Source organism: Oncorhynchus kisutch, linkage group LG3, assembly GCF_002021735.2.
Source record: "Oncorhynchus kisutch isolate 150728-3 linkage group LG3, Okis_V2, whole genome shotgun sequence".
Taxonomy (NCBI): Eukaryota; Metazoa; Chordata; class Actinopteri; order Salmoniformes; family Salmonidae; genus Oncorhynchus; species Oncorhynchus kisutch.
In genome coordinates, this window is record NC_034176.2 from 23,140,693 (window position 1) to 23,153,759 (window position 13,067).

General features: G+C 42.2%; 1 protein-coding gene across 2 annotated transcripts in view; it reads left to right on the forward strand.

Annotated features, from left to right (window-relative positions):
* LOC109878268 (homeobox protein cut-like 2) overlaps window positions 1-13,067 on the forward strand; it is a 124,540-nt gene that overhangs the window by 86,137 nt on the left and 25,336 nt on the right. For both annotated transcript variants that reach the window (XM_031819226.1, XM_020470513.2), the window contains exon 4: window positions 977-1,055. In XM_031819226.1, the coding sequence (XP_031675086.1) occupies window positions 977-1,055 (79 nt within the window). The remainder of the gene's footprint in view (window positions 1-976; window positions 1,056-13,067) is intronic.

Here is a 13,067-nt window from a genome sequence, read left to right on the forward strand (position 1 = left end):
AAACTATAACACTGACAGGAAGTCTATAGACAATAGATGGAAATAATTAGCTTTCAGTCTGCTCTTGGACTGGAGGGACATTTGGAGTGGAGCTGATGTAATATTTCAGAGTTGCTAAACTACAGATGTACGATCTTAATTTGAGCATGTTTGCTACAGCAGGAAAAGAATCCTGCAGCAACAGGAAAAGTGGTTTGTAATTAATGAACATTTTTCGTTGGGGCAAATTAAGTCTGAAATTTCCATGTGGAAATAAAAACTTTAAGAGCTTTTTTAAAACTCAAATGCTCTACAAGTTTGCATTTTCCTTCCTCTCAGCAACAAAAGAGTAATCAAATTAAGATCCTACATCTATAAGACTTTCAGCCAATGACATCCTCCGACAACAGGGCTGCTGGTGTATTATAGGAGCTGTGAGGACTGTAACCCATATATCCACCAGGGCAGGTGCCCTCTCCATGGGGCCAGGTGGCGCCTAATTCCCTTCTTTGTCCCTCCTAATGAATTGTTAATTGGTTTGCATCACCCGTGGAGTGGAGAATAGCAGGAGGGTCTGGGTGCCGGTGTGATGGAGGTCACAGACGCTGACATGCCTCATAGAGCACACCAGCACCTGCGTTTTAACAGGACAAATGTCACCTCACTACACACTGCAACGTTGGGGTTTAAGAGGCCAAATATCAGCTTGCAGTATTACCTCAGAACCTTGTTCACATAATTCAGCACACAAACGCCATCAGAATGTCATGTTGGGGATTAACTTCTACAGATAGATCATTGTGGCTTTGTTTCTGTCTGTCTCATTTGCACAATTACTTTATATGCTGGCTGTTTACTTCATATGTCAAAACAGTGTAGAACGCATTTAAATGTAGATTGGCGGTGTGTATGGGTCAATAAATGTCCATTCAGCACAGGTGTAGTATTGATGCCTGAGTGTCACCCTGACGGCTGTGTCCTGTCCTGTTCTCTCTAGGTGGTTGCTCTGAACAAGCGCAGTAAGGAGGCAGAGTCTGCATTCCTGGGAATCTACAAGCAGCTTATCGAAGCCCCAGGTGAGTCTCCCACCTGGAACAGAGCCACACACACACATCACAACACAAACACAGACAACATACATTACTCATGTAACAACCCTCCCATAGGGGATCACTCTTCCCAGCCAGATCAACTACACACCAAGCCCAAGTCAACATCATTAGGTCAACCACAGAGTTTCTAAACCAAGAGGCGTAACATTGCAAGACTTCCGGGAACGCTTGCGAAACAGACAAAGCAGACCAGGCTGTGGTTTGGGGTTGGAGAAGTCAATGAGAGAAGTGAAAAACTATTCCTTAGTTGTTCATTTTCTCAATATAAAGGCACAACCTAGATTCAAGCCAATGTCTTAAGTAGTTGAACATGTGACAAACTGACACATTTTCGTAAAAAAAAAAACATATCGAAGGAGGGCCTTCGATTTGACGGCCTGCACATGCACAGTTTTGCGCGAGATGACCGTTAGACTCAATGATTTATATATACAGTACACAAGAGGACTGATAGGGGCCACTGTGTTAAGCTGCCACGCCTCCATCTTGGCATTCTCTCACCATTGTAAAAAATATTTTGGAAGCTATAGAAAAGCATTTATTAATGTCTACATTCGTTTCTGCCATGTTTATTCTATTACAGACAAGTTAATGCATACTTTTAAATTATATTATGTGACCTAAACATACAAATCAAAAATTGAAGAAATTATAAATACTTTAAGGGAAAATGTATAATAACAACAACAATAACAAAATACTTAATTACATGTCATTTTGTCCTTGAAACAGTGAAATCCGCAAAACGCCAGTCTCAACGTCAACAGTGAAGAGGCGGCTCCAGGAATGCTGGCCTTTTAGGCAGAGTTGCAAAGAAAAAGCCATATCTCAGACTGGCCAAGAAAAATAAAAGATTAAGATGGGCAAAAGAACACAGACACTGGACAGAGGAACTCTGTCTAGAAGGCCAGCATCCCTGAGTCGCCTCTTCACTGTTGATGTTGAGACTGGTGTTTTGCGACTACTATTTAATGAAGCTGCCAGTTGAGGATTTGTGAGGCGTCTGTTTCTCAAACTAGACACTCTAATGTACTTGTTATCTTGCTCAGTTGTGCACCTGGGCCTCCCATTCCTCTTTCTATTCTGGTTATAGACAGTTTGCACTGTTCTGTGAAGGGAGTAGTACACAGCGTTGTACGAGATCTTCAGTTTCTTGGCAATTTCTGGTATGGAATAGCCTTCATTTCTCAGAACAAGAATAGACTGATGATTTTCAGAAGAAAGGTATTTGTTTCTGGCCATTTTGAGCCTGTAATCGAACCCACAAATGCTGATGCTCCAGATACTCAACTAGTCTGAAGAAGGCCACTTTTATTGCTTCTTTAATCTGAACAACAGTTTTCAGCTTTGCTAACATAATTGAAAAAGGGTTTTCTAATGATCAATTAGCCTTTTAAAATGTTAAACTTGGATTAGCTAACACAACGTGCCATTGGAACACAGAAGTGATGGTTGATGCTAATGGGACTCTGTACGCCGATGTAGATATTCCATTAAAAAAATCAGCCGTTTCCAGCTACAATAGGCATTTACAACATTAAGAATGTCTACACTGTATTTCTGATCGATTTTGATATTTTAATGGATAAAAAAAGTGCTTTTCTTTCAAAAACCAGGACATTTCTAAGTGATCCCAAACTTTTGAACGGTAGTCTTCACAGATTTGGCAAAAATCGTGTGACATAAAACACTGCCTTTCTTTCTTACATTTATGATAATGTTTGTCGTTGTACCATATACTAAGCATTTAACAATTTAATTGCACATTGAACTTGATCCTGTAAAATTCCTGGATATTGCTGTCGTACACTTTTTTTTTGTATGGAGATTTCGGAATTGTACTGTACCTCCCTTAACATTTCGTATCTTGTTAGGGGTGTGTATGGGAAGTGAAGTCAGGTGCAGGAGAGCAGAGTGTAGTAAGCAGGCGCACCTTTATTCCGGTCCAAAAATAACAGCGCATAAAAACATAAACGTGCCAAAAACACGTAACGTAACAATAAACACACAAAGACATGGAGGGGAACAGAGGACTAAATACATGCAGTGTGGTTATGGAATTAAAACCAGGTGTGTATGGAACAAGACAAAACAAATGGACATCTGAAAAATGGAGCGACACTGGCTAGAAAGCCGGTGACGTCGATCGCCGAACGCCGCCCGAACAAGGAGAGGATCGGCGGATGTCGTGACATATCTCGCTATCTTATTGTGTGAAAACAGTTGTCATGGGCACACATCCAAAATAATTATGTGGTTGCAAAATTGAATACTTCTAACTGAAAGAGTAACTTTAACAAAAATGTATACTGTCATTAACGGGGTTCTTCAATAATCATGCATAATAGTTGTTTCATGCACCTTTATCTAGCTGTTTAGTTATGTGGGGACATTATCACGCAACATCAGCTGATTCAGGAAAGGTTTTTCTGAATGACAGTCAAGTGATAAAGAGCTTGTGTGATGCTGCACAAGACTGAACAACAGCCAAAGTGCGGGAATTAATGTTTATCTCGAAGATTGACAGAACAGTTTGGTGTCTATGTTGTTAGAGCAGTCAAGTTAATTAATTAGCCTATCTCATGGACAACATTAAGTCAAGATTCCTGAGGTTAGATAACGGTCTGTGTACGTTTTGATCGTTTGCTTTCCAAGTTAAAGTGGCGCAATCGGGAACATGAAAACAGTTTGTTTATTTCATTTTTTATATAAATATAAAAAAAATTGCTTGGTTTTTTTCTTCAGTTTTTGCTATAAAACCCAAAACGACTTGATATTTCAACTTTCACATGTGAACGGGGTTAAATTTGGAATGCCTGTCATTGGTCAAGTGCACAGCCAACACTTCATGTCCTTTCACTTCATGTCCTTTCAAAGTAGGAGTTCACCCTTCTATCTCTATTCTATGAATCTATTAAAGTAGCGGTGTGTGGGTAAAATCACTGGGGAAGCCAAGCCAGGCAAAAATGTGTTGTGATAATTGTGTTGTTTGCTGTATAACCTATTAGTTCATATGCTCTGACACCATGATATATAAGCCTAAGGCCGAGACAATAAGAAGATACAGTGGCAGAATAAATTCAAACACACCTTTGTTTCATCAGAAAACCTGAGAGCATTATCCACAAAACATACCGCATGTACCAAGCAGTTACATGACCTACAGCAGGTCAAGCAAGTTCATGTTTCTGACATTTTCAGACTACTAAACAACTATTGATTTAGAACCACTGAGAGTTACCGCCAGTCGCAAAGAAAACAGGCGCTGCCTCCACTATTCCAGCACCATTTCAACTTCAACATTTCAACATCATCTAATCACCTCTGCTTAGTCCTAATACAGTGACAACTAAAATATATCAAAAACGATTTAGTCCAATCACCATTAGCTAAATATGATGTGGCTGTCCATGGTATCCGAATGATTTCTGTGTGTGTGCGTGCAAGTAGAAAAACCTGACTCGCCCTACCATCCTCCTCTCATGTTGCCTAAATGGTTTATGACTGTCATACAGTACAAGCGTTTAGATTTGATTATCCTAGGCTACCTGGCTAAAATGCTTGCTCACTAGCCTAACTTCCTTTCATGGGCAACAATGTGGCAGGCCAGCTAGTTAACATTAACGTACTACATCTAGCTACATGTTGAACTTCCATCCTCTCGTGCCTCCCGAGTGCATTTCTGTGCTAGAAGCATCACTACAGACCCGGGTTCCCAGGCTGTGTCACATCCGGCCGCGACCGGGAGACCCATGCGGCGACACACAATTGGCCCAGCATCGTCCGGGTTAGGGGAGGGTTTGGCCAGCCGGGATGTCCTTGTGCCGCATGCATGCTGACTTCGGTCATCAGTTGTATGGTGTTTCCTCTGACACATTGGTGTGACTGGCTTCCGGGTTAAGGATCGTGTTTCGGAGGCTGCATGACTCTCAACCTTCGCCTCTCTGAGTCGGTACGGGAGTTGCAGCGATGGACAAGACTGTAACTACCAATTGGATATCATGAAAAGGGGATAAAAAGTACAAAAAAGAAAGAAAAGAAGGTCCATCCTCTCAGTCCAGGGGCACAATGTCTGATCAAAATCACCGTTATTAGTCAGTATGGAGAATTACAACACTGTTATAATAATTAGCCAGTATGGAGAATTAAATCACCGTTATAATCATTAGAGAGTATGGAGAATTAAATCACCGTTATAATCATTAGCCAGTATGGAGAATGAAGTAAAACCACAAGTCCAAATCCCTATCTCCATCCATGGCTAATTATGGAATGCACAATTTTAGCTAGCCACCGGAGGACAATGACACAACGAGATGTGTTGTTAATGTTTAGCTTCTAATGTGATGTGATTGGTTTGAAGCCAAATCCAAACTAACTTCCTTTTGACACTTTTTTTTGGTGCACCAGGACCATTCACAGCTGAGCTCACTCAGTTGGCTATTATTTTATAAAACAAATGATCAAGGGGAGGCCAAATGCTCGCTGGCTTCCCTTGCATTCAATGCTACGGGCAACAACAATGTCATACTCTTTTTGATCAGACAGAATCTGATAAATGGACTACACATACTGAGACAGAGGGGTGCTGTTTCATTCGCTCGGATGCTTTCTCCGGGGAGATACTGTACATTCAAGAAAATGTATGTAACACAGAGAGACGAAAGAGACACTTTATTTGGGGAAGCCTGGCTAACCCAAGGCACCCATGAATACACACCACAGATCTATTATCTATTAATTAATATATTAATAGCTGCACATACCGTGCCACAATGCCAAGATAAAGTATTATTTCTCAAATTTTTGCATAAGATTTAGTGTGTATTGACTTATTAATAAACTGTAAATTGTTAGCAGACTGACATATCCTAGCTACCTACACTACCGGTCAAAAGTTTTAGAACACCTACTCATTCAAGAGTTTTTCTTTATTTTTAGCATTCCTGGTGAAGCTGGTATAAGAGAATGCCAAGAGTGTGCAAAGCTGTCATTGGGTCTTCACCATGTTTCATCGAAATGTACAGCTGTGTTTCATCGAAATGTACAGCTGTGTGTCATCCGCATAGCAGTGAAAGTTAACGTGATGTTTCCAAATGACATCACCAAGAGGTAAAATATATAGTGAAAACAATAGTGGTCCTAAAACAGAACCTTGAGGAACACCAAAATGTACAGTTGATTTGTCAGAGGATAAACCATCCACAGAGACAAACTGGTATCTTTTCAACAGATAAGATCTAAACCAGGCCTGAACTTGTCCGTGTAGACCAATTTGGGTTTCCAATCTCTCCAAAAGAATGTGGTGATCGATGGTATCAAAAGCAGCACTAAGGTCTAGGAGCACGAGGACAGATGCATGAATTAACTCAAAGTGCATGAAATAGATTTTTTTATTTTTAAAAGCCCAACAGTGAACAGTCTTGTCAGGAAGGGAGTTCCAAAGGTGTGGTACGTGGCAGGAAAAGTTATGGTTTGTTTGGAGCCGGGTCCTGGGTGCTTTAAGCAGTTTGGCATGGCTTATGAATTATGTTATACATATGTGATTTAATGTGGGCAGAGTGCACGGAATATCAAACCCAGGTTGGTGATGACTGAGGGGAGATGGCAGGGCGGATGCTGCAGGAGTTGCCTCGGTCTTGCTGCTGTTGAGTTGGAGGAAGTTCTTCTGCATCCAAGACTTCCAACCTCTTCCAGACAGTTGGACAAAGTTGACAGAGCAGATGTTGAGGGGCTAGGGGTTGTTTCTGGACAGGACATGGGTATTATGGTAGCCCAGTATGGCACTTTCTAGAAATGTTCATTTTTTTAGACACACACACACACACAATGCTTGAAGAGTTTACCAATTGTAATGATTTCAAAATTGGTTATTATTATTGTCAAGGATTTTGCTTTGTTTGTCTGCCAATCAATGTTTTAGGGACCACCCGCCATAATTCTTTACTTGATTCTACATGCTGTGCGCACTCAGTTCGCAAATTACTTTCAGAGGTGCTAAGTACTCTCGACCAACAAACGCTATTGGTGTGTCTGAGCCTTAACAGTACTTGCGCACACACACACACACACGTGTTAAACTTCAAGAACATTGATAAGAGGGAGTAGGCTTACTTCAACATTGGGAACATTAATAGCTGTGTGTTACAGTAACTTGTTGTGTTATTTATGGGTATAATGCCATTAAAAACATTCTGATACAGATTAAATATCCTGTAACATCATAAGACTGTAGCTCTTATCTATGTTTTAGAGTCGGTGCTCTCTGTGGTTTCCAAGACTGTGTGGGGCCACTTCAAAACCTGAGTGCTGGTCCTTGAGAGTTGCATTGCTGAGGAGAGCCGATCCTTGTGGGGATAGGCTGATGATTGCAGAGGGCCAATTAAAAGCCAACTGTAGCTTGTCTTAATGTGGAACGCAGGCCTGATGTGACCAGCAGGGGAAGTGAGAGAGAAAGAGAAGGCGCGAAGGATGGGGAGAAAGACTGTGTTTATTCTGTTGTTGTTTGGTGCCGGGGAAAACTATACAGTATTGCTCTTTGTTGCAGGAGATGAGAGGAAAACACAGTCCAATCTCCAGCTAGATCAGAGGAACACTCATGGCAAGAGTAGAGAATGCTGTTTACAGATTTAATGAATTCAAGATAAAAGTGGATGTCGGAGAAATAGCGACTTACTTTTAAAGGTCTCCATTTTTCATTGAAGTCTCCTGCTTGATATTGCACCACACACTTTGAATTTAGTTATTTTCTTGATAAGAAATGGATGTCTTTAAAGATGTATTCAGTTTGATTTCCTGACCTACACTTTCACGTATCAAGGGCTGAATGGAGGACCCAGGATGGTTTTAGGGGCTATATTTTGTCATAAACACATGTTCTATCGAGAGCAGACTGAACCAACAGTGGTAATGTTGGCAAGGAGGACAACACAGGCATTGACAAGAAAGTGTACTCATAAACCATGTAGCGGTTAAACTGTATCGGAACCCTTGTAGCTAGGATAAGGATGGAATTGAAGATTTAGTTTTACTTTCACACGCACACACACACACACACACACACACTCACACACACTCTCTCACACACACACACACACACACACACACACACACACACACACACACACACACACACACATGCATACTCACTTTCTAATCAGTTCCTATTTTCTGTTCATTTGACCAATGTGATGTCATTTGTAAACATATATGACATTGAAGTGGACATCCAATCCCAACAATCAGTTCTCTTTGATTGTCCGGGTTGGGGGTTGAGCCTTGTCTAAAAGTGTGGGCCTCTCTGGCTACATCAGGTGTCATTGGATTAGCAAATCCAGACACTAGCATCTAGGAGACTTTCCCTCATCGGAGGCTCTAGTCTTAGCTCTCATACTGTGTGTCACTGCAGGTGTATGCATGGATGATTTCTCCTGGGCTTTACTACACAAGGAGTTCATATTGGAGTTGTTTTTTTGCACTGCAGTAAAAGCAAAAACTGCTGATTATTATTTGCCGTCTAATCCCATAATGCTATACCAATAATTGTCGTTAACTGCTAATTGCTAAAAGTCTCAATCTGTTCATTAATATCCTTCAGATATTCTTTACCTCTATCTGATTCCAAACAGGAGTCACAACAACAAGGAGGGTATTTGTGTATCGGCCCCCTCACAGAATATGCCATCTGTGACTGTGAGGTGGGCCTGCGGTATCCAACGCCTGTTTATCATTGTGCATCTCACTGGCCTGTCCAAGGTCACCCCCTCTTCCCAGAATGGATTGCTCCAGGTACACCAGAGGACAGTCAGTTTGCTGTGGTTCCCACTTTATCTCCCTCCTCCCCTATAAACACAACAATGTGCTGCTTTCCCACCAGTCTCCAAACAAATGCTCCAGCTCATGTATTTTTAATATTCTGACAGACGCAATTATTCTTTACACACCGTGCTCGTTAATCTTAATGCCGTTATTACTATTCATTGCCAGGCATTTTTTTCTCTCGCTCCTCTTATTTCAATTGAAAGGATCCTTGCATGCTGGTCGGTCTGCTGACACTCAAAGGCCATTGGTCCAATGAGAGCAGCCGACAGCAGAGTTAATGAATGCAGAAGGAGAGCCAGGGAGGGGGAGGGGGACAAGGGCAGCAACTCAATATGTGACCTGTTGTATCCATTTAGCAGTGACGTTTGGTGTCAGGTATCAGTTATCCACAATAACGATGAACATGTTATGATGCTGTTTTCAATTTCACAATTCATATGAATGTTATAGACAGAGGAAATACTATACACTGTGTATCACCAATCTCTCTCTCCTATGAACACACACACACACACACACATACCCACGGGCAGACATACAGACACTAACATACACATCACTCTGCTCTTTCGGCTGATGTCAACAAAAATCCTCTATACTAATGGCTCATTCTTCATATTTTGTTATGATTTGGCTTTAGTTTTTACTGTAAAGTCAGCAAGTGTATCAATTCCCAGCTGCTAAACAAGATAGCTATCATTATATTTGATGTGTCTGGACTCAGCTTCACTTGTGTATTTTTGACATTTATGGTGTGTTTACATATATTTTAGAGGCTACTTATACAGGAAATTCGTATAAAACCCATATAAACTGTATTTATGATAATATAACAATATTTTAGGTTGACAATAATTATATGACACAATACCATTTTTGATATAGAGTATCACATGCCTTTGTTTTATTTCCCTACATAAGTAAAATGAGGATAATGGCTCTACTGTCATTCATTCCAATTAGACTGGTTTGGATTTCTCCCTGAACAATATGGCTGCCATTTTCACTTCATTCTGGAACTTCGAGAATTTATGGCATAGCCCCTCTAGTAATTTAATAAGATCTCTGTGGTCCTAACTCCATCCAGATAGGATATGAACACATCATGAAGTTAGCTAGCTTTAGTGGTACCACCCAGAGTGGTGCAGAGCGGTGTTGTTTCCTGTGACAAAGAAATACATGTAGCACGACAATGTGACTATGGCAACCTGGACCGGTATCTTGAACAGTTCTACAGGGCGTGCTCTATGAGGCAACTCTACTACATCCTATGCATTTTATGGGGAATATGTTTTTGTATATGGTCTGAGCAATGAGAACATCTTGAAAATGTTATACAAATAAAAAAACTATCATTGGGTCTCCAAGCCCAACTGTCACACACCAGAATCATAATGTCATGCATTTTAAGACGCATATCAGGCCTGGAAAAATACTTGTATACAATGCTTCATCGTTTCTATTTTCACCTCCATACCTTTTGATCAGTGTAAATAAACTAGTTCTCCAACACAGAATGTGAAAAACAGTGACAGTTTCCATGACTGCATTGGCTCTCCAGAGCTACACCTCTCTCCCGGTCTCTCCTCATCTCTCCCGGTCTCTCCTCATCTCTCCTGGTCTCTTCTCGTCTCTCCTGGTCTATCCTGGTATCTCCTCATCTCTCTTGGTCTCTCTTGGTCTCTCTTGGTCTCTCCTGGTCTCTCCTCTCCTCATCTCCCCTCAACTCTCCTGGTCTCTCCTCACCTCTCCTGATCTCTGCTCATCTCTCCTGATCTCTCCTCATCTCTATCCCTCACTCTCCCTCCTGTGTGAGTGTCTCTGACTCTGAGACGGCGTTTGAACCTTGCTGTTTGTACCTGTCACTGTGAGAAGAGGAGCGGGACTTGTCGCCAGGAGCGTAGCCCTGAGACTGGCGCTCCAGGTGTTTGCTCTGCCTCCCCTCTCTTTACTCACACTCCTCCCTCAGGATCACCCATCCCTCTCTCTCTCTCTCGCTCTACCTCCATCTCTCCTGAATAACACAGTACCTTTCATCTGAGCAGGGAGCTCACTTACTGTGTGTGAAGAGGTGCTGATCTGAATGCACTCGTATGTTTGTGTGTGTGCGCGCCTGTGTGTGTTTGTGTGTTTTATGTAGGTTGGGCCCTTGGCAGGGCTGAGATCTGCATCAGCTGAAACGTTGGGCCAACAGTGCTTGCTAGTGGTGACAAAATACTACTGCATGGTACAGGTTCAAGGACCAGGTACAACTACTGTATGAACACAATTCCATCATGGCTTTGTGACTTCATTGCACAGTGAACATTCATGTATTGAAGTCTCCTTGGCCTGCGAGATTGTAAGTGCAGTACATATTTCAGTCCGTTAGTTATTTCCGTTGGCTCCAAGGTTGTAAGAACAGAGCGTTATTGACTGTTGCGTTGACCCTATTCTATTAAAATAGCATTACCTTCCCCTTGTATCTCTCTATATATGTTGGCAGACACCTGAGAGAGAGAGAGAGAGAGGCTTATGGACGCCTGTAAGGTATTGAGGGGATTTGTATAATAAGTGTGCTGCTGAGTACCTTCCATAGAAAATGAGGGAACTCAGAGAGCTATGTGTGTGTGCCATGTTTGTGGCGGTTTCGAAAATGAAAGCTCCTTTGGGCGGGACGAGATTCTGCACAAGTGATTAATAAGAGCAGTAATAAACAAAGGCCCAGGAGATGTTTGAGGTGCTTAATAATCCATTATGTTCATAAAAGAGCTGGGCCTCTCCAATGGATCCCTGTGGAGCAGAGACCCCCAGAGGGACCGGTAGAGTGTGTGCTCAGAACAGAGAGGAAGTGTGTGTGTTTGGAGGGAGAGATACACTACATTACCAAAAGTATATGGACATATGCTCGTCAAACATCTCATTCCAAAATCATTAATTCATATGGATTTGGTCCACCCTTTGCTGCTGTAATAGCCTCCACTCTTCTGGGAAGGCTTTCCACTAGATTTTTGGAACATTAATGTGGGGACTTCCATTCAGCCACAAGAGCATTAGTGAGGTCGGGGACTGATGTTGGGCGATTAGGCCTGGCTCGCAGTCGGCCTTCCAATTCATCCCAAAGGTGTTTGACGGGGTTGAGATCAGGGCTTTGTGCAGGCCAGTCAAGTTCTTCCACACTGATATCGACAAACCATTTCTGTATGGACCTAGCTTTGTGCACAGGGGAATTGTCATGTTGAAACAGGAAAGGGCCTTCCCCAAACTGTTGCCACAAAGTTGGAAGCACAATCATCTATAATGTCATTGTATGCTGTAGTGTTAAGACTTCCCTTCACTGGAACTAAGGGGCCTAACCTGAAACATGAAAAACAGCCCCAGACCATTATTCCTCCTCCACCCAACTTTACAGTTGGCGCTATGCATTCAGACAGGTAGGGTTCAATGGTGGCGAGCTTTACACCACCCCAGCCGACGCTTGGTATTGCACATGGTGATCTTAGGCTTGTGTTGTGGCTGCTCGGCCATGGAAACCCATTTCATGAAGCTCCCGACTAACAGTTATTATGCTGACGTCGCTTCCAGAGGCATTTTGGAACTCGGTAGTGAGTGTTGCTTCAGAGCTATGTCCCGTTTTGTGAGCTTGTGTGGCCTATCACTTCATGGCTGAACCATTGTTGCTCCTAGATGTTTCCACTTCATAATAACAGCACTTGCAGTTGACCGGGGCAGTTCTAGCAGGGCAGAAATATGACAAACTGACTTGTTGGGAAGGTAACATCCTATGACGGTGCCACGTTGAAAGTCACTGAGCTCTTCATTAAGGCCATTCTACTGCCAAGGTTTGTTTATGGAGATTGCATGGCTTTGTGCTTGATTTTATACACCTGTCCGCAACGGGTGTGGCTGAAATAGCCGAATCCACTAATTTGAAGGGGTGTCCACATACTGCTGTATATATAGTGTATATGGTAGATCTGTATACAAAATGAACCCAGTCAAAGAGGAGAGCAGCAGGGGTACTCTGAAGGACCAGGGTGTAGCTCTGAAAGATGGGCAATCATTTGGGGGAGAGTCAACGAAGACTGCTGATAATGAAAGAGAACAGGGCTACTAATTGAAGTTGCTAATATGCAGTGCTGGATATTCCTTTAAGAGCAAATCTCTAACCGTAAA